The sequence below is a fragment of the Lonchura striata genome, chromosome 22 (assembly GCF_046129695.1).
Source record: "Lonchura striata isolate bLonStr1 chromosome 22, bLonStr1.mat, whole genome shotgun sequence".
NCBI classification, from domain to species: Eukaryota; Metazoa; Chordata; class Aves; order Passeriformes; family Estrildidae; genus Lonchura; species Lonchura striata.
In genome coordinates, this window is record NC_134624.1 from 2,461,514 (window position 1) to 2,487,835 (window position 26,322).

Sequence of the window (26,322 nt, forward strand, 5' to 3'; positions counted from 1 at the left end):
TGGAAAGAACTGGCACCATCCAAAAAAACAGTTCTGATTAGATGTCAGTTGCCAAGGGTCCCTATGGCACTGAGCACCCCAAAATCACAGCCTGCTCTGCTCCAGGGGGGCAGCAGAAAGAAAAGAAGGGAGAAAAGGTCAAGTTCCCATGGCATCCCCTGCACAAATGGCAAAAAACTTGCCTGATGTGGATGGGATCTACTTTTCCTTTCCTGTTTTTATTTCCTGTAACGATTGCTGGATCACTTCAGCCAAAGGACAAAACTAATAAAACTCAGCGGAGCCAAAATGTTCCTGGGAGTGTGCCAGGAACCTGCGACAGGCTCCACAGCCAGGGAGCAAAAACCAGCTCTGTGGAGACAGCAGGAATGGAGATGGACACAAGCAGGGCAGCTTCGTCCTTCTTTCAGGGCACTGCAAGAAGATGCTGTCCCTTGCAGGCTTGGGAAGGGCACCTCACTGGGAGCTCAGGGATAGTCCCAGATTGCCTTTTTCCTGCTAAAGCCAGGATATGCTGCACCACGGAAGAGAGACCTCTAGGTTGATTTTTATGGGGATTTATTGATTGCTAAAAGCAAAAAGGGGATGCACATGGTGCTGCAGAGGAGCGTGGTCTCACTGTGGAGGGATGGCAGCTCAGGCCAAGGGGCAAAGCTCCCGTTTGATTTTCACCCCAGGGCAGCCAGGGCTGGGCACAAGCAGTGACCCAGGACAGCTGTGCTCCATGAAGACAAGTGAAGTGAATTAGTTTCAGCTCCTGCTCCTCAGCAGCAGAGCCAGGGTGATGTTTCCACTCCTCAGTGCAGTGCCCTGCTGCTCTGGCTGCTGCCCTGCAGGGATTTTCTCCACTCCAGCATGTCACCCCTTGCTCTTGGGGTGATTTGTTAGGAAAAAATGCCTTTTGTGGCTTTAGTGCAGCACTTTCCAGGCAGCTCAGAGTAACTTTGCTCATGCAGTGCTGCTCCTTCTCATTCCACAGTTTCCAGATGCAGGAGAGATGCTCTGCAGACCCTCCCTGCTGGCTTTCTCACCTCCAGGCAAAGGAGCAAAATCAGCTCAAAATGGATTTAGAAGCAACAAGAAATTCAATGCATGGCTTATAGGCAAGTCCAGTGTTGCACAGGGCAGGAATGATGTGTCCTGTGTGGCCTTGCCCACTGGCTCACAAAATGTTTTCATGCTTTTTCAAGGCTGGATCAGACTGAAAATCCACTGCCCTTTGCCTCCAGTCTGCACAAATTCTGTATCATTCCCCTTTTGGTCTGTGCATTTGGTCTCCTTTTCTGATTTAGATGTTTCGAGTTCTGGTCAGGGATTTTTCTAGTCTCCCCAAAGTGGGTTGCTGACTGCAGAGCCAAAAGCAAAATCTTCCTTGACTTTTTCCTGCTGCACGTGTTTCATTCCTGTCAATCTGGGTGGTGGTGATGCCTTCCTGGGCACTTTGCTGGGAAACTTAACTGTGTTAAGCAAAATATTGTTTTCAGGGACTAAATCAAAGAGCAGTGCAAAGCTGGAGAGGTTTGGAAGGAGGGCTGATGAGTGAGCGGGGGGGAAAACAACATCAAGAAAATTAGGTGAAGCCTTGCAAAAAAATAATCCCATCTTGGGAATTGCCCTGCTTTCACTGCCTGAAGAATTACTGTGCCATAATCAATTCAGCTCTTGATGTTTCCTGCGGTGTTTTTGATATTATGAGATTCTATTGACTGCAACCAAGTGCCTTTTATCAAAAGTTAGATGGGTGCAGCTGGGGAGCCACTGCTGCAGGCTGTGCCACGCTCAGGGCTGGACTCCAGCAGTGGTGACCTGAGTGCAGGCTGGGCTGGCAGTGCTGGGGAGGAAGGATGGGGATGGCTCACCATCTGTGTGTAACCTACCCAGTGCCTGCTGCAGCTCAGCAGAGGGAACAGAAGTGGCTCCTGTGGTGTTGCCCCGATTCTTAAGATTTTCTAAAGCCTTCTGAGTTTACATTCTTGTAGAAAACTTTCTCACGCAAGTTTATATAAGCAATCTATTGTTTTGCATTCCTCCACAGAGGCGGAGAAATTTGGTGTACTAGTAGTTTGTCCAATGTCACTGGAGAGGTGGCACATTCACCCTCCAATCCACTGTCACCTTTGGAAAAGTATAAATACTGGAGTCAGAAAATAAACTTTCTCTTTTTCACCTTGCAATAGCAGTGGATTGAGTTGTGCTTTCACGTGTGCTGTAGTGACTGTGGAGCAGGCTGGAGAGGAGCCTGCAGTGGATCAGGAGCCCCCACTTGCACTGGGACACGTTCAGGAGTGCTGGATGAGTTTTGGGGAGAACCTACTCCTGCCTCCTGCAAACAGGAGGTGTGGGCAGTGCACAGCAGAGCTCATCCCAGGTGCCACGGGGCTGGGTGGCTGTGTGCAAGCTGAGGTTTCACTTTCTGTGTAAGGCAGGGCTGTCCTCTGTCTGTCCCAGGCTGGCCAGTGTCCCCTCTGCTGCTCTCCCTCCCTCTGGCTGGGGCTGCCCCTGTCACTGCCTCCCACACCCATGCCAGCCCTGCCACAGGGCTCTCTCCCAGCAGCTCTCGTGGGGAGCTGTGCAGAACCCAGCAGCACAAATTAACCCCAGCTAATACTTCCCTGCTTCTGCCGAGGGCTTAAAGCGACACAAATGAAGCAGCTGAGCATTAAGGCAGGATGCTGTGTAAATATGCACTGAGCTTTTGCAGAGAGAAGTTTCTTCATTCTCTTCAGTCCACATTTCCTTTTTTTTTTTTTTTTTTTTTTTTTTTTTTTTTTTTTTTTTTAAATCAGTGTGTATTCAACACAGACAGGCCAGAGCTGGAGGTGTTAGTTCTGACTGTGGGTGCTCTGGGTTTGGACTGTGGGTTCTCTGGGGAGAGGACATGGGTTCTCTGGGGATGAGGAGTTTTAAAGTTTTAAAAGAGTTATGGTAAAGTTATGATTGAATAGATAAATGGCTCATCAACTGATGAGAATGGTTTGGGATGGAAGGAACCCCAAAGACCATCCTGTCCAACTCCCCTGCCCACAGTGGCTCACACTCCCCATTCCTGCTGGCTCCTGCATTTCCCTGAGGGAAGGGAGAGTTTTGGGGGCAGGGATGGCCCTCTGCTTACTTGAGCCAAGGACTGGGTGTGTTGGGAGACCTGGCTGCTTCCCTTCCCTGCAGGAACTTCTCAAGGACTTCAGGGAGGAGCAGACCATTCCCACCTGATGTGACCATAGGCAAATCCAAGCCAACCCCTCCCACTCTTCTGCCTGGGATCTGGGTCCAAGGGGAAGGAGCACTCCTGCGTTTGTGTTGATTTGCCTGAGTACCAGACCAGGGGGATAAAATGACTTTTTTTGGGAGGTAAAAGCCATAATTTTTGCCTGAACACAGCTGATAAGTGATGCAGATGGAGGAATAGCATTGGCAATGCTACTGACCTGAAGGGCTTTTCATGGCATCTCACTGGGAGCTTACAGGATCCCTTCTTCCTGGTAAAATTGGGATATGCTGCATCACAGGCAATTCATTATAAATGGAAACCTCCTCCTTTCACAGAATCATAAAATACCAGGTTGGAAATGGACCCCAAGGAATTATTGAAGCTTGCTTTATATAAAGGGAAAGAAAAGGAGCTTTTAGTATGGAAAACTTCACTGCAGTAAAAATAGCACCTGGCTTGCTTAAAAAAGCACAAGTGGGCAGGAGATGGACTTGGAAACAGCAGGGGTGGCTGGGTGGGGGGACACCACCTGCAATTGGGGAGCAGCCATGCAAATGCTGCTTTCCAGAGTGGAAAAGAAACCACAGAAAATCCTGCCTCGGAATGGGAGGGATGGGAGGCTGCTCCTGTGGAGGCTGGACATTGTCCTCCACCTGTCCCTGTGTCTTGGTGTCACTCCAGCTGTGCAGCTGTGGGTGACAGGGCACGCAGAGATTTGGGAGCCTTCCCACAGATACTCCAGCCACCTCTCCTACACACACATCTTACCCTGAATCACCAGGTCAGGCAGAGCATTCCCAGAATGCCCCAAAGGATCTCGTTTTTGGGGAGGGTGTGGGTTTGGCTGTGCAAAGCCCAGCTGGAGTGATGTCCCTGAGCTCTGGCTCTGGCAGCAGCTGTGGCAGCATGACCTGTGTCAGCAGGTCACCTGCTAAAATGGACTGTGAGTTCTGCAAGGTTCATCCTGTCTGTCCTGGCTTTCCCAGAGGGAGCAGGGCTGGGAGAGGTTTGTGCTGGGAAGGCTGAAGCAGTTCAGAGGGAGCTGAGCTGGCTTGCAGGGCCAGCACAGTGTCTGCATTCAGCATCAGTCCTGCAGGGCTCTGGGTCAGGCACTCACACAGGCGCTTCCTCAGAGCAAAGCCACAGAAATAAAACCCCACAGCAAGTGCTGGGTGACCTATTTAAGAAATCCAGGGCTCTGCTTGGACTTCGTGCTGCACAGTCCTGGCAAAGTCATCCCCACAGCTCTCAGGGGAATGAGCTCAGTGTGGTGTGGGCACCAAAGGCAGAGGAGGCCACGCCTGAGGGTGGTTCTGCACAAGCCAGCCTCCAAGGAGAACGGGCTGTGCTGCTCATCCTTGCTTTGGATGCAGGAGCAGGACACCTGCAGCATCTTTCAATAGCACATATGTGTCACTGCAGGCCCCCAGCTGGGGAATAATTAACATTGACTCCATGATTGCAGAAGGCTGATCAATTGCTTTATCATCTCATCCTATACTATATTATACCATACTTATTAGGAAACTCAGTAACCTTCACAGCCAGTCCCACACAGCTTTGGCCTAATTGATCAATCCATCCAAACACCATCACCATTGGCCAATTAAGAAATCACCCTTTGGTAAAAAAATCTCCATGGCACATTCCACATGTGCACAACAGCGGGTGCAGAAAGTGGAGATAAGAATTGTTTCTCATCCTTTTCTCTGATCTTCTCACAGCCTTCCCCAGGAAAATGCCTGGGAAAGCTGTGCCTGCTCTCTGTGACAGAGAGCTGCTGCCACACATATGTGCCAAGGAACTCAGGGAATTGTGGATCCCTGCCCACTCAGGGGGATGGAATTAATGGGAGAGCAGAATATCGGTCACAGACACGCAGAGCTCTGGGGTGGGTTGCCTCATTCAGTCCCAGTTATCCTGACAAAATCTTTTTTGGTGGGATTTGCTCTGCCTTGGCCAGGATGCTGTTAGCAGGGGATGGCCTTGGCACTGAGGATGGCACCGGGCACTGCCCCACCTGCTTCTGCTCCGTGAGCTGGGCAGGGGAACCTCGTGGGGAAAAGCATTCCTGTGACTTCGACACGGACAGACTTTGCTGCCAAACCCCTCCATTCTCCAGTGAGATCATTAGTGTGAAAATCAAACAGGATCAGGGCCCAAAGGGCTTGAGGAATGGTACAAAAAGCTCCTGTCACATCTCCCAGCACAACTCAAAGGCTGTTTTTGTACAGTCTCTGGGCCACCTCGTGGATTCATGTCAATCCTTATCCACGTTACTTTACTCATAACTTCCATGCATCACTCTATCAAGTTATCTACTGAAGTCCAGACAGATCAGGTATTTCCCTTTCCTTAAAAAAAAAGAAAGAAAAAAAAAAGATAAAAGTTGTCTTACTACATAAAGATAAGGAGTGAATCTGATATTCTTCAAAATCAAGAGGAAGACACAGAGGGAGGGGACAGGGACCAGCGTGTCTGGCAGGAAGTGTCACCCCTCTGTCACTTGTCCTGCCTGGGTCTGCCTGTGGATGAGATTTCAACCCCCACTCTGGTTCCATGAGCTGCAAAAGCTGGCGTTGGCGCATCCAAGAGCTCCCAGAGCTTCCACCAGCTTCAAGCCCTCCTGCCTGACCCCATCCCAAGGTCTCTGGTCCCCCCAGTGTCCCCTCCCAGTGCAGATCCCCCCTGCCCTCCCTGGAGTCCCCCAGGTAGGAGGAGTTCCTGCCTTTCCTGGTGACAAGATCAATACCAATGGCTTCCATTAATATTCTGGGAATGGCAGAGAAGATTGACTGCCTCATTAGCAGGCATCGTGTGAAACTCTGACAATAATTAACAACTCAACGGTCTTATTTGCTGGCCTATCACAGAAGTATTCAATCAAAAATGTAATTTGCTCGACGCTCCCATTTACCATAAAAAGAATATTCCTTCAAAGTTTTAAATAGACTAATTAAGAGGGAAGAAATACAGGGGAAAAAATTATTAACAGTATAGTTTTAATGGGAAATTACTGGAGCGTATTAATAATGCAATAACCATTTTTAACAGCTGTCTGTCAGTTTGTGGGCCGGGGTAATTAAATTAGGCACTAAAGGGTCACTCCAATTAGGTGTCAGGGAGCTGCACCGGGGCTAACGAAGGCACGTCAGGAGAAATGCTCTGGCACAGGGAGAAATGCTGATGCTGAAGTCAGAAATCCCCAGGGAGCCTGCAGAGGTGGGAATCCCTGGGCACATGAGGCAGCAGCACCTGCTTGGTTCAGGTGTGCCAGGAGAGGGGCAGAGCTTTGTGCTGGCAAAGGCTGGAAAATGATAAGGAGGAAGAGTGTTATGTGAGCATCAGCATGGCCTGGGGTGGCCTCTGTGACGTCTGCTTCAGCCTGATGCTGCTCAGGTTTTTAATTTCTTTTCCAGAGCCAGAAGGCAGCGATGCAGGGGATTTTTGGCAATTTCTTTCAAGGCTTTTATATTCTGCGGGTTTCAGGCTTGCGTTCCCCCTTCCTCCATCCCTTCTCCCCTTCTGAAATGAATTGCAGTTAATTTTGGATGTTGTTGAGCCTGGAAACACATCTTTCTTGACTCCAGCCCATTAAAAAATATATATTTACAGTTCCATAAAGCAAAGCCAGCTGCCAAGGTAACGTCCTGCTGGCTCCCCGGTGTTACGGGCACACAGTAAGGATTTGGAGTGGTTGGATTTGGATTTGCTTCTGTGAGTACAAGGAAGATTTTAAGCCCAACAGAGACGTTTCTACCTGAGAAAATAATTCTGTGCTGCCTGGGGAGGTCTTGTAGGGAAGCAGGGTGTCCAAGGGACCTGGGGTGCTTGGGTTCAGGGCCAGGGGATGCTGCTGCAGTTCCCTTTCCTTCTCCCCTCATCAGTCAGGATGTGGATGCCTCTGGATCTGAGCAGGAAGCAATTACACCTTCCAGCATGATTTTTTAAGATTTCATCTATTTTCTCAACGTTGTGTTGAAGTAGGACTTTTTCCATAGTATGACTGTGTGGAGAAACAATTGGCCACAGAGCAGTAATCAAATCCTAGAGCAAAACCTTCATCCATCAAGTGGTACCAGGCAAAGTCGTGGCTGGGGTGTTTGGAGGGCACAGAGGTCTCTGAAACCATGACCTACATCATGCAGAACAAGGACATAAATTTCCATATATTAGCTGTACATTTGGGCTTTTTTGGGCAACTTTCCTACTCTTATTTTACATTTTCTCACTTTCAGGACCTGTAGGTGACAGAGAAGATGGCAAAGCCTGTGTGTTCCCCTGAGAGGTTTCCATTTTCATGAATCAACAGAAGGGTTTTTCCATAAATCTTTCTTGCATAATCTCAATTGGAAATTTAACTGTGGAGATGCCCTGATCTCTCTGAAGTGCTTGGGGCTTTATCCTGCTCTTTTTCTATCCTTAAAACATGTATAAATCTAGAAGTTGCTTTAAGTGGGTGATATGGGCAGAAAACGTGCTCCACATGGCTCATGGGAGTTAAATGCCACCCAGTGGGAGCAGCTCTGCCTCAGCTCTTGGCTCTTCAGATTGCCTCAAGAGGAGCACAAGGAGCATCCCAGGTGAAGGGAAATAGTAAAACCCACCAAAACCCACCAAAATATCCCAACAACAGAAAGAACCCCAAACCTGTGCCCACCCTTCCTGCAGCCTGGCTGGGCACTCGGGCAGAGGCCTCCTCTGTCTCCACATGAGGGGGAATTACAAGCCATATAGATTATTTTAATGGCCGTATTACTTCCAACTGTGCCTCCACCATCTGTTCTTCCCCAATTACAGATGCAGAAACCCAGCATGTTTCCCCATTCGGGCTGTAGAGGATGAAATACAAGCGTTGTAAAAGGGTGTATATCCTCCCAACAATGCTGTTGGCACCTGTGAAGTTTTCCTGGTGCTTCTGCCAGGTCAGGATGCTCAGCCTGGTCCCTCTGCTCTGCATCCTGGCCCATTCCCGTGTCCATGGTGGCAGAGGGAGCTGTTAATAAAAGGAACAGGCTGTTTTGCTACAAGATTTGTCTAAGCTGTGTGGGGCAGCTGAATTATTAACGCTGACCAAGCGTCTCAAGTGCTACAAAACCCGACAAGAACCTCTTACCTCCGGCACCGTGATAAACAGGATTGAGGCACGGTGGGAGGGAGGGAATTAAGATAGGACATCAAAGACTGGATTCCATCAAGTAAATCATGCCATTGCTCCAGTAAAAGAGCCCCTAAATGTTTTATTAGGGATTTTCAACAACTACCAAAATTAAGATGGAAGGGATGAATTATTAAAAAATAGATTAACTAAACCAGCCGCTGAATTAAACATGAAAGGTGCGTGGCGGGAGGAGCACAGGCACCGTGTGCTGCAGGCATCTCAGTCCTTCAGCCAGGCATGCTGCAAGGGGCTGGGGAGGGTGCATGGCCCTGCTGGGGGCATGGAGAGCCACAAGCTGCTCTGCCAGATCAGGACTGCAGTGCCAGGGCACGGAGAGACTGCCTGCAGGGTCAGGAAAGCAGGATGCCAGGCACTGCAGAGGCACCAGAGGAGGGGGTTCTGCCTCGGGGGGATGCAGGTTGAAGATGTGCAAGGGGCAGCCAAGGAAATAATGCTGGTCCTCTGTTAAATAATGCAGGGAACGTAGGTGGAAAAAGGAGACTCGCCTGAAGTACTGGAACCAGGATCTGAACTTCCTTTACCTGTGTGTAAATCTGGTTTTGCCAACTCAAAGCCACCTGTGGCAGGACAGGGGTTGAGAATGAGACTGGGACAGCGACTGGGGATTGGTTTAGGGCTTGTGATGGGCACTGGGCAGCTGCTTCTCAAAGTTTGATGCTTATGACATTGGATAAGTGTAAACAAGGGTTTGTAGGGGCCAGAGAGCCCCAGGGTGAGGGGATGAGTGAGGAGGGCTCCTGTGGCCCCTCCCTGCAGTGCCCCTGGGAGGACAGGACATGATTTGGGTGGTGCCAACATCTGGAAACAGCTGGAACAAGGGGTCGGTCCATGCCCCTGCATAATTAGGCTACATTGCTCTGCCCCTGGTTTGCTTCTTGCACTAAACCTCTCCTGGGGCAGCGGCTCTGGCCACAGAGAGCAGGCACAGCTTTCCCAGGCATTGTCCTGGGGAGGGCTGGGAGAAGATCAGAAGAAAGGATGAGAAACAATTCTTATCTCCACTTGCTGCACCTCCTGTTGTGCACGTGTGGAATGTGCCATGGAGATTTGTGTACCAAAGGGTGATTTCTTAATTGGACACTGGATGGTGTTGGGATGGATTGAGCAATTAGGTCAAAGCTGGATCAGACTGGCTGTGAGGGTTACTGAGTTTCTTAATAAGTATGGTATAATATAGTATAGGATGAGATAATAAAACAATTGATCAGCTTTCTGCAATCAGCGTCAGTGCTAATTATTCCCCAGCTGGGGGCCTGCAGTGACACAAACCCACCTGTTAAAAATAGAGGCAGTCTCTTAAACTCTTCCTAAAGCAGTGTGATCCCAGTTTGGTGTTGCTGTGCCCTCGCAGTACAACCTGTTCTGACATTCTCCACACCAGGACATGCCAGCCTGTGCGGGTGAAGCACAGGAGAGAACAGGAGGTGAAGAGATGCTGTTGTCTGTGGTTTGTTTTCTTCCAGCCCCCGGGAGGGTGGGAGCATTGTGGGAGCATCATCTCCAAGTGCGAAGCACAAAATGCGCTGGAAATTTCTCTTTGTTCCCTCTCTCTTTCTTCTCTCCCAAGATGTTCAAAGCTCTTGCTTGGAAGTCTACAGTCAAACCCCTGCGAATGCCAGAGTAGTAGAACTGCTGGGAGCAATTCACAGTGTCTGCAGCAGCACTGCTTTAAGGGGCACTGATGGAACGAGTGGAGGCTTCATTCATAATAATAATAAACCGCTATTTTGCGGTTCTACGCCGCTTTTAATCTTCACAACTCAAAGGAACATTAATTAACTGTGTGGCACAGTGGGAGGCAGGTAGCTGCTGTTGTCCCCGTTTTACAGATGAGGAGGCTGGAGCACTGGCACATCCTGCAGCCTGCCCACAGTCAGACAGTATTTCACCCTCTGGGTCTGCAGATGATCCCAAAATGCCAGCTCCTGCTCGGAGCTTTTCTCTTGGGAATGCTCTCCTGTGGCAGGGCGGGCCCTCAGGGGTTCTGATGTCATTTGGCATTTCTTTACACCCAGTTTGGTTTTGGATAGATGGAGGTGAATATTGCTGAAGCCAAATGAGAATCTTCTAATATGAATTAGTCCAAATGCCAAAAGCAAGTTCCTTGCCCTCGGGCCAGCAACAGGGCAGTGTTCCATCTCTGCAGTGCTCCTTCCATCGGGAGAAAAACTTGGAGAAACATGTAAAGCTCAGTCTTTGCTGTGATCCCCACTTTTCACTAATATGTCTGGAGAAGCCTGTTTGGATGAAATGGCAAAAAATAGAACCACTGACTATTTTCCTGCTCAGAAATCCCCAGGTTTACCTCTCCAGTGAGCTCTGCCTCCAAAAACCTCCAGGTTTACTCTTTTTTGAGAGTCACATTTACTAAGGTTTGCTTCTGCTGCTGTCTATTGGCTGAGAAATCAATGCTTTGGCCCTTGTGTGTGTAATCAGAGGGGAGCCTTGGCTTGTATTTTGGGCGAGGCTCTGGGCAATCCTCACCTCTCCTCACAGGGCTGAGGGATCCCCCCTGATGAGCAGTGGGGTTCATCCTGCCATGGACACGGGGAGGAGATCAGCCCTCCCCTGCTCCCTGCCTGCTCTGAGAGCCTTCCTCATGCTCACACTCCCCTCTCCACCTGCAGGCTGCCCTGCACTCTGGGGGATGCTCCTGGCACCCCCCAGATCTTCATCCATTGCTCTCTGATGGTTTGCAGGGTGTGTGGTGGGACACGGCCATGGAAAGCCATGTGTCTGTGTGGCTGTTTCTAATAGCTTTTAAAGGAAGTAAATTACAGTTTGGGCATCCTCCTCATCCCTTTGAGGCAGACCTTGGATTAGCATGGAGGCTTTTCCATTTAGTCTTATTAATTAAGACAGACACTGAAATGAAGGTGGTGAGTGCTATGATGTGCAGGAGAAGGAGTGTGTTCCTGCAGTGTGCAAACATGCTCGTGTCTTTCTTTTTTACCCTTTTTTTAATCTCCTGTCATCAATCTCCTGTTGCTAAATGTGCAGCTGGAGAGAGGGTTCCTAGGCAAAGTTCCTGCTGATGGATTCTGACAGATCTAATCAGGCAGGAATGGTGATGGCCACATCCTACACCGCTGCGAATTGTGGTTCAAACCTAATATCCTTCACCACGACACTCTGTGGCAACTGAAACAAACCTGATGGCTGAGATGTGGCTGGCCTGAGGGGAGGAATGTTCCCATCACATGCACACCTGCCTGCAGCTCTCATCATGGCCTGTGGGGCTGGCTCCCTGATGCAGACCCTGCCATCATGCAGCTCTACTGCAGGCCTTTAATGTCCCTCCCAAGTGGTGTTTTACCTGTCTAATGTCAAGGCCTTACTCCTCCATGTCCCTAGCATCTATTACAAGCAGTTCCAGGGCTGTAGGCTGGGACTGATTTGATGGTGTTCAGAGCACCTCTAGGTCTGTATCCAAGCTAATCCCCAAGGCTGCCTTCTCCAGCCATTGGAGGTCTGGTCTGTGGAGCTCAAGGCATGGATCAGCTCTTTATCACTGCCTGAAGGCAGAGGGATCATCCACAAATGAGCCATTTTCTCCCTGTGAGTTTGGAGGAGCCCAAAGCAGCCAGTCCTGTGTGTATCTGTGGATGAGCTGAATCCCATGCTTGGCTCTCAGGTCTGGGGCAGGGTTGGTCTGGCCACTCCAGGAGCAGCAGCAGTCAGGTCTCAGCCCTGCACAGGGCACCCATTCTGGACAAAGTTCCTGGCACCAGCAGATGCTCAGCTGCAGGAATGCAATCCCCTGTCACCTCATCTCAGGATTTGGGGCTGGGATCATCTGTTTTAAACACATCAGACCCAGTCCCATGGCACAGTTCCAAGCCCTGGCAGAGGCAGCACAATTCCTGCCTGCCAGTGCTGAGCTCCCAGGTGAAAAACCCTTACATGGGATACAGCCATGTCCTGCTTCAGCCTCTCTGCCTTTAACCCTCTCTCCTCCTTAGGCAAATGATGATGTTCCCTGTTCCACGTCCAGATCCCCACTCAATTTATCTTGTTTATTGACCCAAGCAGAAAGTCAATGTTTTCTTCATCTGCCATTTGCTTCAATGGCAGCCTATTTGGTTCATCCAAAAAAAACCCACGGATGCAACAGAGTTTAGCATCAGATTTTTCTCTTTTTTTCTCCCTTCCTTTATTTAGATGCTGATTATTCTCTTTTCCTGAACACACCTGGCCCTGGACACAGCTTGGCAGCCTTTGCTGTACAATACAGCTGCAGGCAAGGTTAAAAATGTGCAGCAATTACCCCAGGAGCTGCAGAGCCAGGAGGGAGCCTGGGGGTCAGCTCATTACAGGCAGGGGATGCTGCAGCCAGGGCTGCCCATGCCCTCCTGTGGGAGCTGTTTGTTTGGGAAATGCTGGCCTCGGGGGCTTTCGTGTGCATTTGGAGCTCCATCCCTCCCTCAGAAGTCCAAAAGTGATGCTTTGCAGCCATTGCCTGGATCAGAGCTTCCCAGGCTGTGTGCTCCATGTTTGTGCTGGGGGTGGGACGTGGGACGTATCTCTGGTGGGATATTCATGGCACTGCAGATCAGGAAAGGCTCTCTGAAGGAATTGAAGGGGTGCAGGGCTAAGCACAGCCTCTGCCCCAAGGAGTTCTCATGGTGGGATCGGGCTGTGCCTGCTCTGAGGTCTGCCCAGGCCGTGCCCCCAGCCACACTGGCACAGCTTTGCAGGGCAGGCAGAAGGGGAACTCTCGGGGTCTGCTCTGCTGGAATGACCCCAAATTGTAAAAGTCCTAGCCCAGGCAGCCAAAGAAGGAGTCTGAATGCATAGGATTGAGTTCTCAAGGTTGCTTATTTTTCCTTATATAGAACATTCTTTCTCTGTCCTGCCAAGGTCTGTCTAGAAAGGAGGCCATGGCAATCTGCCTCTTGCCTCAGGCAATTTACATTTTATATCAAAAGTTACGTACAGTCTGTTTACAATCACGTGCCAGTATCATCTATGTTAGACAGTGAGTCTCTACCTTAAACCAATAGAAAAGTGTCACCATCACACCAAGACATGGAGGTCAATAAGAAGGAGAAGAAGGTCAGGACACACCCAAATTCCTCCATCTTTATCCCCTGAACTACATTCTAAAAACCCCACTTTTCACCCTGTGTTAATTCAAACATCACACTACTCAAACCCTTGTGGTTTGTAATTCCTCACACAGAGTTGGCAGCTTTTTCCATGGGCTAAAATGGATACCACAGGTGTTTTTTACTTCATGCCAAGGTCTCTGAGCCCCTGCCAGGGTCTGGAGACAGCCAGAGCAGCCAGAGGGATGTGCTGGACTCAGACAAGGAACCCTCCTGGCAGTGTGGGTGCAGTTTTAGGTAATAACCAAAGTGAATTTATGAGATGTGCCTACTGCACGGGGTGGTCCAGTCCTTCCCCAGCCACCAATGCCCATCACCTCCCCATAGCCAGCACTGGTGTCTCCCAAACCACCACAAACTCCTCTTTTTCTCTAGGGTAGGAAATGCTTTGCTCTGAGGTGCCAACATCTCCAGGCAAGGGTGGGATGGGTGCCTACCAAAGTCAGCAGCAGGTCAGGCTGTTCCTCACCTCTGGAGACCAAACCCATGGAGGTGGTGTCCTCAGAAGAGCTCAGTGACCAGTGGCTTCCAGAACAGAGTGTTGCCCTTGTGACAAACCCACCTGTGCTCCACGGAGCTGCCCCTGGATGCTGGGCACCTTGGAAAACACAGTCTGCTTCAGGTGCCTAGATGAGAGCCAAACCCTTTTGAAAAGCCTGCCCAGACAGATGGAAAACCCAATGCAAATCTCTCCCCAGGTATAAAATTAATTGGATTCTAACTTCAAAGAGTACTTCTGGAAATGAGCTGTAAATAATCTGGTTGTGCCTCAGTTCCTCTGTCTGTGGACATTCATCTGGCTTTTTTTGAGCCAGTGAGTGTTGCTGATGGAAGGTGCTATATATAGCAGCAAAGCTATGCATATATGGATGCATATGCATAAATGTATCCCTAGTAACTGACCCAGGTGTGTGATGTTTTCTCTAGTACAGCTGACAGGTTTGTTTTCAAAAAAAAGCTTCCATTTTTCTCCCTGTGGAATCTCACACCTCTCTTTTTGCAGCTGTGTGCAAGTTCTCTGATGTGGGCTGCTTGCTCACCCTCTGCCATGGCTGGAAGCCACAGAAGTTGGGATCTGGTGATCCCTGGGATGCAGAGGGGCTGGTGAAGGTCACCCAGGTGTGAGGGTCTCAGCAGGGCTCATCTGGATGGAGTTTATGGCAGAGCTTGGTGTTGCTCCTGCTGAGCTGTGGGGCTCAGAGCTGGCTCCTGAAGGGCTGTCCTGCCTGCAGCCAGCATTCCATAGGGATCTGCATTCCCAACAGCCTTTCCTGCATGTGTGGAGATGGCTGCTCCCTGGCACCTGTGGCAAGCACATTTCTCTCCCTCTCAGGATTTTTCATAGAGGTGCACAGAGAGAAATGAAAGAGAAAACATTTTTTATTTCTGCTCTTTGTTTTTTCCTATGTGGAATGTGTTTGGAGAATTGTTTACCTGGATTGAGTGCTTGGTTGGATTCTGGTGAGGATTGTTTGAGCCTGATGGCCAATCCAACCCACCTGGGGCTGGACTCTCAGGAGAGGTCCACGAGTTGTGGGAGAGTTAGAGAAAGTAGTATGTAGTTTTAGTATTCTCTTTTTATATAGTATGTTAATGTATTTTAGCATAGTTATAATAAACAAATAATTCAGCCTTCTGAATTAAGTCAGACATTGTCATTTCTTCCCATTGGGTTCACCTGCATTTACAATAGGCACCCAGTTTCTGAGGAGCTCGGCGCTGTCTGTTCCCAGCAGATCGATGGGAACATCTGTGAAAAATCAGGACATGGATATCTGATCCAGCAGCCCTGGCTGTTTCCTGTTTATCCAATCTAATTCTGTCAGCGTTTCTGAAGTGCTTATCAGCTCCACATCTTGACACTTATATGTGTATTGGAACCCCCCCAGTCGCTGGGCAGTGAGAGGGGCTGGGTCTGGGGCTGTGGCCCTTCCCTCTCCCAGTTTCCCTGCAAAATTCAACTTTTCCTTGTGACCCTCATGAACTGCTCCAGAATCAGATCCAGAAGAGCCCACTGGGACAAAAAAATTGTCTAAAATATCCCAGAAAGATGTCAAAGGGAAGGAGAACCCCAGTGAGTCATTCATGCCTAAGCAGAGGCAGAAATCTGAGTTCCAAGCTGGCGTTTTCCAGCTTGGCATTGCAAAATGCTTGGGATGACCAAAGCCCCCATAGATGATCTGTCCCATGGGAACATCTCTGCTTTTGTGGGGGGCCATGGGGCCCAGGAGCAGGGGATGGATCCTGTACCTGGGCTGGGGTCCTTCCACCTCCTCTCTTGTCTTTCTGGCCCCACCAGCAAGCAAATTCCCAATTTCTCAGACAAGGAAGCAGGGTGGAGAGACGGGAACTGGCACAGCCAAGTTCCTGTTTGGGCTAGAATATATATCTGGTTTAAATGGGAAAATCCTTTAGCTCATGTCTTGGGAATGCTGAACAAGCTGAGACCTGAAATCTTGGTTTGCTGATGGCTTGGAAGGGCAAAGACAGGGAGAGGGTGGCTGGATGCTCCTGTTCTCTCCAGCATGTGACCTCCCATGTTGGGAGTGGATCCAGGTGAGGTGGTGAGGAGATGTCCAGAGCTCCTCACAGCACTGAGTCTAATGGCAGTTTTGCCATTAATGACATTTTTTTGCCATATCACGTGTATTTGTCATGTTGTATTTGAGCCTGCCTAGGCAGGGCTGCAATCACTGCCTGGTGCTGGAGTGGCCTGATCCATCTCACAATATTTTCAGCCTGTAATAATTTAGGGTGAGAGATCTCAGGCCTTCTGTCTCAGCTTTTGCTTGATTGCTTGTTTTAATAAAATTTCTGTTTCTCCCCTCCAGGCAACACTGTTGCAGAGGATTGAAGCAGGCATTTTGTGGAGGGTCTTTCTTTAAGAGGCAAAGAATTGCCTTAATTTGTTCAGCTCAGAAGTGCTTTTTGAAAAACTTGCTTTTTGAATTGCTGCACACAGCGTGAAGCCTTGTTTGGTTTTAGCCATGAAAGCCAGCAGCAATTGTCCATCCCTGAGCACAGAGACCAAAACCTGGTCAAGTTTAGGGTCAAAACCTCCAAGTTTGGGGCTGGTGGGGGAGCTGGGAGAATGGGGGAGAGGATTGGGATGTATTGGGATGGGCAGGGAGCAGTCAGGGAGGAGCCTGCCCAGGTGATTCTGCCCCAGGGAGAGCTCTGCCCACCAAAGGTGGAGTGATGCTGCATCCTGCAGCTGCTGCTGGAAAATGTCCTTTTTTTCCAGGCTGAACACCTTCCTCCCTGCCCAGAATAAAAACCCCAACAGCTCCTCTTTAGCAAATGTTACCAAGTTTGCAGAACTCCAGAGCTGAAAGTGCTGGATTAGTTTGCTTGTGCAGCCTTCAGGCAGCCCCTCTGTGCATATGCATTATGGAATCATCTTTAATGGCATGATCATATCCTAGTTTTTCACCTTTGCCTCGCTCAGCACGGCTGATGAACCTGCTCTGGGAATGATCTGCATTAATGTGAAGCTGTAAAAACTTCAGCTGAAGTCAATGAGAGCTGTACTTTGAGCAGGGAAAGTGTCATTTAATGCTAAGCACTCTGAAAAATCACATCTAAATGTCTCAGGTTTGGTGCACGTAACAGAGTGGATGTTTTTTACATCACTGTGCCTGTGCCTTGGCTCCCTGTCTGTAAAATGGGAATGATAACAGGGAGATTGGGAACTTAATCACTTTATTTGTTGTGAAATACTGCTGCTTCTTGGTGTTGAGTAGAGCATAAGCAAGCAAGCATAAGCAAGTAAAGCATAGGCAAGCATAAGCTCCATGAGGAGCTAAGTAATTGTGCATGCAGAACAGTGCCTGGATAGAGTACAATAAAGCAGGAGCTATGTGTCCTCCAAGGGAGAGAAAACAAGACACTGAGAAGCTGCAGAGGAAGTCGTTTGCAGGGGCTGAGAAGCTGTGGATGTTTGTAGGTACCCAGGGGTGGGTTTTGGGATGCCTAAATTGAGCTCTAGACTGTCCCAGCCATGCCAGGGCTCCTGGCTGCAGACTGGCACCATCACCTTTGGGATCTGGGGAGAGATGGGTCCTTAGGATAACCCTCCTGGATGTAGTTTTGGCATGAACACCCTCATCAAAAGCAGAATTACTGGAGACTGCATTAAGATTGTCCTGGCATCACCAATAATTTCATTTTTTGTGATTTTTTCTGCGTGCCAAGGCCAGTGTGATGGCTCTGTTCTTGGCATGCCTGATGGACCTTGGTGTTTCCCTGGCAGTGCCCATCGTACCTGCTGGGGTGGTCACGGGGGGACACGATGCTTGGCAGTGCTGGGTTTCCTCCTGGCTGGTGTCCCCAGGTGCTTGTTGTGGGATTTCTGTCCCATTGAGAGCACCTGCAGTGCTCCAGGCTCCCATCCCATCCCATCCCATCCCATCCCATCCCATCCCATCCCATCCCATCCCATCCCATCCCATCCCATCCCATCCCATCTCACCCCACCCCACCCCACATTTTGCTGCAGAGGTTCCTGGCACACAGGAGCATCCAACACACTGAAAATGCCTCCTGCTGAATTTGGGATGGATTACAGACAGATTACAGCAGGCACCAGCACATGGAATTCCCAGCACACTTCCTGACCGTGCTTTGCCATCCCTCTTAAGGCTCATGTGCCTTTTCTTAACCCTCCCAGCACTGACGTTGCCTGGGAGACTGAGCCAGCACCTCCCGCATTTCCTTTGGCTCGTGCAGGATTGAAAACGCAGCCACAACCTTCCCTGAAGCAAGAGAAATACTCAGAATTTAAATTTAATTCATCTGTGATACCCTGGGCCTTCATGTGGCAGAGCTGTGCTGGCTCTGAGGGGGCTGCAGTGAGGTGCAGGGTCCTGGTGAACCACAGCATCCCTTGGGATGTGCTTTCCTGGATCCCTTTTGTCCCAGAGTGTTTGTTTTTGCTTTGCTTGGCTGTAATTAAATTCCTGGCCCTTTGCTGCCAAGGTGAGCTTCAAAATGCTCCGGTGGAGGGGTGGTTTTATTGAATCTCCAGCAAATTATTGATGCTTGGTGGGGAATTTTTCACACTTTGAACCTCAAGGTTTTTGGGAGAGCGTTTTTGCAAGTGTTTATTGCAGTATTGCCACAGGAAGCGAGACTACCCAGAAAATTTATAGCAAGCAGCTCATCAGCTGTGGAATGTCAGCACAGCACCGTTGAAATGCCTTCTCCAGTGTCACTCAAGTGAGGATGATTTCTCCCAGCTGAGGACCTGTATAGTGGATTTTCTTCAAAACTTCCAGCACTATTACAATGGCTGAAAAGTGGTTGTTGGTGTACTGGGCAGAAAATCACTTTTTTTCCCTCCATGAAATAATAAATCTGATGCAGGCACAGCACTGGGGCACCTGGTTAAAGACAGGAGCTGCAGCATGCCAAAGTTTCAGGCTGTGAAGTCCCCAGGTGAGAGGCTGCCACCATCTCATGGGTTCCTTCGATGCTGGGGATGGGCATGAACATTTCCAGAGCATTCCAGCTTGGTCAGTGTGTGAATGGACTCGCTTGGCTCATGGTTGAGTGCTGTAGGAGATGGGTGCTGGATTCACCACAGATATGGATATCAGGAATAAATCCTTCCCTGGGAGGGTGGGCAGGCCCTGGCACAGGTGCCCAGAGCAGCTGTGGCTGCCCCTGGATCCCTGGCAGTGCCCAAGGCCAGGCTGGACAGGGCTGGAGCAGCCTGGGATAGTGGGAGGTGTCCCTGCCATGGCGGGGGTGGCACTGGGTGAGCTTTAAGGTCCCTTCCAACCCAAACCCATTCTGTGATCCATGATTAAACAGGGATGTAGGAAAGGGCTGTAGAGAGAATGGTCTCTTGCTGCAGGCAGAATAAAAATTGAAAAGGTTGAGATCCCAGAAAAAAACATATTCTGTTGCATTTAAATTGGAGACCACTTTTCTCAGGTGGTCATTTATTGTGTGTTCATTATAATTTGGGTGTTTAACTGCATGGCTCTCAGTATGGAACAGCTGAGCCCGTAGTGCAGCAGACCCAGCTGGAATTGTAGTGTGAGTGTGGGAAGTGCTAAAAGTACTAAAAATAACTTGGAAGCAATCTTCACTTGGCCATCCAGCAGCAGTGAGCACTCTCCATCCTCTTCTCTTGTCGCCTTGGCTGCCTGTCTAAAATGTGAAAAAAATCATCACCCCCCAGTGTACAGAAGCTGGGGGCAAAAATGAAAGTTTGTGACACACTGGGGGTCCTGGGAGGAGATTCCCCTGGGGAAGGAGTGGCTCTGCCTTTGCTGAGGGCAGGAATGTGCTGAGCATGGTGCTGGGGCTGCAGGTGATGGCACCAAAGGGTCCTGAAGGCTCCACTTTGCAGCCAAGGTCCCAGTCCCATGTGCTGATTGATTCTTTGCTTCTGAATCCGGGCTTTGCAGCTGTAGCTTGGGGGTTTATTGGTTATATATAATTACAAAAAAAATGTGATTATGAGTTTTGCAGTACACCCTCAGCTGTGATCCATGTGTTGCTCACCCTTTGTGCCCATTTCTGTGATGAATTTTCCAGGGCATCGTGGGAGAGCTGCTCAGAATTGCTCAGGCAAGCAGCAGCTGGGCTGAAAAATGCAGAATCTGGGTGTAAATTGCTCTGTCCTGGTTTGCAAGTGCAGCAGCTCTGAAGTTCCCTGCTCCATAGAAGCAGGAAACAGCACCAGGGGCTGGGCACGAGCCCTCCTGGCTGGGCTGTGCTGGGCAGCTCTGGCTGAAGCTGCAGGGGACACAGCATCACACCCTGTGCTGCCAGTGGGTCCTGTCCAGAAACTCCTGAACCTCGAGTTCCCACCCTGATCCCTCTCCAAACCCAGCTCAGGGAGCAGATGGCACTGGCTTACTTTCCAGCTCACACTCTTTTCTTTATTTTTCTCATCAATGGTGAACTTTGTAAGGCACTGACATCTTTAACCATTAGCAGGCAATAAAAAGGGGCAGCAGAGTTGGATAACACCCACTAATCCCCTTCAGGATGAGCTGGAGAGAAGAGCCACTGCAAAGCTCTGGAGCTTATTCTGGGATGAGTGCTTTGGAGGCTTTGAGAATTGCTTGGTGTTGGTATTTCATGAATAAATAACCCCCAGCGGTATTTGTCAGTGAATCTGCTTCATTAAGGAGACCTGCAACAAAGGGAGAGAGTGGAAATAAGTGTTTTTGAGGGAATCCAGGGAGTGAAAGTGGTGGGAGGTGGAATGGGGCTGTGTGAGGATGGGTGCAGAGTCAGGAGGGGAGCCCTGCTGTGCTGCACCCCGCTGGACATTTGTACCACAAGATGTTGATAAAAAATTGTGTTTTACTGATGCTGGGTGCGTGTTCAGAGGGTCCTGGCAGGGAGGGGAGTGTGTTTAATTTATATCATTTGGTGCTGGTGTCTTTGGGAGAGCTGGAGAGTTAAAGAAGTATGTGTGTGTGTGTGTGTGTGTGTGTGTGTGTGTGTGTGTGTGTGTTCATAGATGTTCGTGGGCTTGTGGAGAGGATCTGGCACCAGAAATTAGGTCGCTCTCTCCAAAATGCCCTTTTTGACAAGACCTAGCTTCAGGTCAGTGGTGGATTTCCCCATCCTCCCAGTGCACCAGGTGCCGAGTCCGGCCTGCTCCCTGGGGATTTGGCACCTGGGTCCAGCCAGGGCCACCAGCAGCTTCCCTGGCTCTTTGATGTCCTCGGAGCACGGAGCCTGTCCTTCTCCATCCCGCCCTGTCAGAACAGATCCAGGGCTCCCTCACTGCAGTCCAGCACAGAGAGATGGAGAACAGGAGCTGCTCTTTTGCAGGCAGCTTTTTACTGCAGGGCAAGTGATTCATGCGTCAGGGCTGGTCTAATCTGGCACCCGGGGATGGTGGGGCTGGCTGTCCCCTGGGCTCCCTGCAGTGCTGGCCAGATGCTGCCACCTCGCCCCAAGTGTCCCCTGCCTTGGCTCTGTCTCCTCTCCAGGGCTGGCTCTGGAATGTGAGAGCAAGAGCCCCATACAGTGGGCAGGGAAGGACAGGCAGGGGTCCCTGGCAGAGCTGTGTGGGTGAGTGATCTGTGTCACTGCAGAAGGCAGGTAATTCATGATTGCTCTTCAGTCCCAGAATGAAAAGGAGCTGCTGAGGCTGGCAGTGCCAGGGCTTGGCAGCACCTTCCTGCACTGAGCTGGGCTCCTCCAGCCCCTCCAGAGGCAGATGAAAGTGAAGTTTGCTCCCAGCTTGCTCTGAGCAGCACGTCAGGCTGTCAGGAGCTGCCATCCCTGTCAGGGCTCTGTGCTGAAGTGAAGCTCCCTAATGGAGCAATGGCCATGCAGAACCCATCCTGCCCTCACCCCCCTCCTCTCACAGGTGGCACTTGAGCACTTCCCAGCGAGGTTAATATTTTAATATGCTTAATGGCTCATTCCAGCTCTCCAGCCCTTCCTGGGCTTTGGCAGGGGTCATCCATTATGCCAGGCTTTGGAGATCCAGTTTCCCATTCCCATCCTCAGCCCTCCCAAGGGCAGGAGGTTGGTTTGTGCTTCCAAGTTTTAATTAAAGCATGACAAGCTGCCCTTGCCAGCCCCAGCCTGGTGCCATGTGGGATGAGCCGGTCTCCTGACAGAATTCTGTCTCTCTGTGCAAAGACCCAGCCCCAAAATCTCCTTTCCACCACCCAAAGCAGCTGTAGCTCCTCACCTTCTCTTTCCAGGGATGTGGGTAGACTGGTGGCTCAGTGGAAAAGCCAGGAGGGAGGATGGGAGCATGGTTCTCCTTGCTGTCCACCCACGATGAGAAACCCCCTGGGAGGACCAGATGGGGCTGAGCTTTTGGGGTGGGTGGTGGAGGAGCTGTCACGGTTTGTTGGTTTTGGCTTTTTAAAAATAATTCTCCCTACATTAATAAACAGTGGGTTTAGTTAGTAAATAATATCCCCTTCCTCCCTCCATGTCTCCACCAGAAATATGTGCCCTGATCTAATATAGCCTGCCTTTCTCACTCCCTCATTTCAGAGGAGCTGCAGATCCTGGTGGGAACAGAGTGCTAATAGAAAACGGCCTCTAAAGATATTTGAAACATGACCAAGAAAGGACAGAGGGAGATTCGTCTCCAAATATGCTGGGAAATCTCGGAGGTGGGCCAAGAATAGGAGAATATCAGGAGCTTGATTGCTACGAGTGAAAAGTTAATTGGGAAGCATTAATTGGGGTGAGAGCTGGCAGCACAGACATGAATTTGCTATGTGGGACACCACAGTGAACACGGAGCTGCCCCAGTGCTGAGATAACTCATCCACCCCAGCCCATGGGGATGTGCCAATTTACTATTTCTCACTGCTTTTAGTGGTGTTTTTCTTATTGAAAGTCCCAACTTTTGGAATCCTGCGATTGTCTTGAAATCCTGAATGTAAAAAATCGTGATGTCAATACTGCATAAGGCTTTATTTGGGTTTGGTCTCTGAGGAGTTCCTAGCCCTCAAGTTTGCAGGGAAAAGCTTAGTTATACTCTAAAGCAAATTTAGGGGAAGAAAATACAAAAAAAAAAAAAAAAAAAAAAAAAAAAAGAAAAAACAAACCACACTGAAAACAGTGCAGCAATTGATTTATTTTTAAAAACTCATCATTTTGGTGCCAGTTGCATTATATTCTTTTTTAATGCCTGACTCATGATTCCTTGAGCGCTCGGTGTTGGCAGGGCTGTGTGCGTGAGTGTGACGTGTGAGCTCAGGGGCCCTCTGCTGATAGAGAACGCAGGGCTGCTTCCAGGCAGCACTGCCCTGGCCCTCCAGGGCTGATGGGTATTCCTCTACTACTGTTTCACTGCCAAGCAGATCGTTTTCACATTAAACCCCCCAAAAAAGGGACAGCAGAGCTGGGCATTGGGTCATTGTGCTGATGGCAGAGAGGCTCAAGGAGGATGAAGCATGCTGTGACTCCCAGCATTGCCTCGGGGGTATTGAGGTCACAGGGGTCAGGGTTAATTTGCAGCCTCCTGTGGATAAAGATCTAATAAACAGCCTGTGGAGGTCAGGTATGTCACCACCAGTGACTTCTCCTGTGACCTTCCTCTCTCTCTGATCACTTTGTCTCTCTCCTGTCAGGTGATGGGTTGCCCCAGGATGCATTGTGGATATTGGTTAACATATAAAGTGTGCTTTGAAGATGAAAAATATCTTGGAGATGCTTAAAGCTCTTGACAAGCATGTGTGTTCCTTTTGCAGGGATCCAGCAGAAGGCAAAGTGCCTGAATGCTTTGTCACAGGCAAAATCTGCTGCATGTGCAGCTCCGAGAGGCAGGGCTGGGAGCTTCCCAAGGCTTCACATGGCCTTGGAATGATTCCTGGGTGCTCAAGCTTCTTGCTTGAGGGGTGTCACAGCACAGCAATGCCTGGGGCTGTCCCCCTCATGGGCTGGAGCAGAGCAGCAGAGCTGTGCCTGCACCCATCCCTGCATTATCTGTTCCAAATCCACACCCCAGCAAGCACAAAGCCAAGTTTCGTGTGTCTTTCCAGCTTTGGCAGTGTCCCTGGGGTGGATGTGGGTGATGGTGTGGATAGTCACTGTGAAACATTCAGGAAGAGTTTTATGGCTCTGGATTTGCTGTTGTCTAGTGTAGGGTTGGATTCACACCCAGCTCCAGGCTACTCATAAAGCTTCTCCTAGTTGCTAGTTTACATAAAACTGGTGGCTGGTATCTTTGATGCCCCGTGACTGGTTGGTTCTGTGAAGGATGCTGATGGAACCCAACCCTGGTTCAGGGGTTCTGTGTGCTGGAAAAGTCTCTCCTCCAGCCCGAGCTTCCAAAGAAAGGCTCAGCAGTCTCTGTTGTTGGGTCTCAAGGCAGTTTATTGCAAGTTATCTAAAAGATTTTCTTCTGGGGCTGCTGTGGTTTGCTCACAGCTCAGGCAGAGGCACACACACACCCTGACATCCTCTCTGACCCCGACTGCTTCTTCTCTCCCTGCCAGGGCTGCTGCTGTCTTTTATATGGTACATTACGTGTGACATGGTTATAGTTTTTCCCCAATACCTATTACCTATATTAAATGGTGATTTTCTATCTTTTATATGGTACATTACATGTGACATGGTTACAGTTTTTCCCCTGTGCCTATTACCTATATTAAATGGTGCTTTTCTACTCTAAACCAATCTGTGAATGCTGACATCACCAAGAACATGGAGGTGAGGAAGAAAAGAGAGGGAGGACAGGGCAGGCCCAGATCCCAAATCCATCTTAAAACTTCTGACCCCCATGTACAAAACCAAAACCCCCTGTACAGCACTCAAAAATTCTTCCCTCTACTTTGTGACTAATTCTACTATAATATCTAAACTTTTGTGACTTCTCGTTCTTCCTGCAAGGTTGGTAAATCATTCCATGGCTCAAACCCAAAATCACAGCTGTTTCCAGCTGCCTGCCAGGGTCTCAAATGCTTCTGACCTGGGCCTGGAACCTCCAAAAATGTCTGAGGGACATTTTGAGTTCCAACAAAGGATGCCAGAGTTATGCAGCAGATCTATTGTACAGCATAATCACAAACCCCTTGTTTCCTTTGGCTCGGTGTCACTAACCAGGGATGTTGCCAGAGCAGCTCTCTGTGGCTTGCCCTGCCCGTGCCTGTGCTCTGCCAGCTCCCTGCCAGCCCTAACGGTGCCTTTTCTCTCCAAGGGAAGAAGCGATGCTGTCCACCTACTTCGAAACCATCAATGACTTGCTCTCCTCCTTCGGGCCCGTCCGCGACTGCTCCCGCAACAACGGCGGCTGCACCCGCAACTTCAAGTGTGTGTCGGACCGCAAGGTGGACTCCACGGGCTGTGTGGTAGGTGCTGGGGCTCTGGGGTGGGTACTGGGACTGTGGGGTACATACTGGGGCTGTGGGGTGGGCACTGGGACTGTGTTGTAGGTACAGGGGCTGTGGGATGAGTGCTGGGGCTGAATAGTAGGTACTGGGGCTGTGGGATAGGAGCAGGGTCTGGGGGTACATACAGGGGCTGTGGGGTGGGTACTGGAGCTGTGGGCTACGTACTGGAGCTGTGTAGTAGTTACTGGGGCTGTGGGGTGGGTACTGAGGCTGTAGGGTAGGTGCTGAAGCTGTGGGGTAATTGCTGGGGCTGTGGGGTGAGTATTGAGGCTGTAGGGTAGGTGCTGGGGCTCTGGGGTGCACCCTGAGGCTGTGTGGTGGGTACTAAGGCTGTAGAGTAGGTGCTGGGGCTGTGGGGTACATACTGGGGCTGTGGGGTTGGTACTGGAGCTATAGGGTAAGTGCTGGGGCTGTGGGGTAGAAGCTAGGGCTCTGGGGTAGGTACTAAGGCTGTGGGGTAGGTACTGGAGCTGTGGGGTGAGTGCTGGGGCTGTGTAGTAGGTACTGGGACTGTAGGGTGGGTACTAGGGCTGTGGGATATCTACTGGGAGGTAGGGTGGGTACTGGGGCTGTAGGGTGGGTACTGGGGTTATGGGATACATACTGGGACTGTGGGGTGGGTACTAGGGCTGTGGGGTGGGTACTGGGGCTGTAGGGTAGGTGTTGGGGCTCTGGGGTACACACTGGGGCCGTGAGGTACGTAGTGATGCTGTGGGGTTGTTTCTGGAACTGTAGGGTCCTCAGGGCTGTCCTCTGGTTTGGGGACAAGCCAGAGGGAGATGTGACCTGCTCGTGCTTCCCGTGGCTGAGGGGATGTGTGTGCTGGAGGTGGGCTTCCCCAGTCCTGGGGCCTTCATGGCAAATCACAAATCCTTTAAAGACTGCAGGGAAGCAGCCCAGGTGCTCAGATGAGAAAAAAAAAAAAAAAAAAAAAAAAAAAAAAAAAGCTTGATTCTGGTGGTCTTTTCCTGCTTGTCAAGAAGC

The 26,322-nt window shown here is 50.0% G+C and overlaps 1 protein-coding gene across 1 annotated transcript in view; it reads left to right on the top strand.

Annotated features, from left to right (window-relative positions):
* The window catches only part of ASTN2 (astrotactin 2), a 334,716-nt gene that overhangs the window by 157,363 nt on the left and 151,031 nt on the right, over positions 1 to 26,322 (top strand). The window contains exon 11 of the mRNA XM_021551387.2: positions 25,146 to 25,296. Coding sequence (XP_021407062.1) covers positions 25,146 to 25,296 — 151 coding nt within the window. The remainder of the gene's footprint in view (positions 1 to 25,145; positions 25,297 to 26,322) is intronic.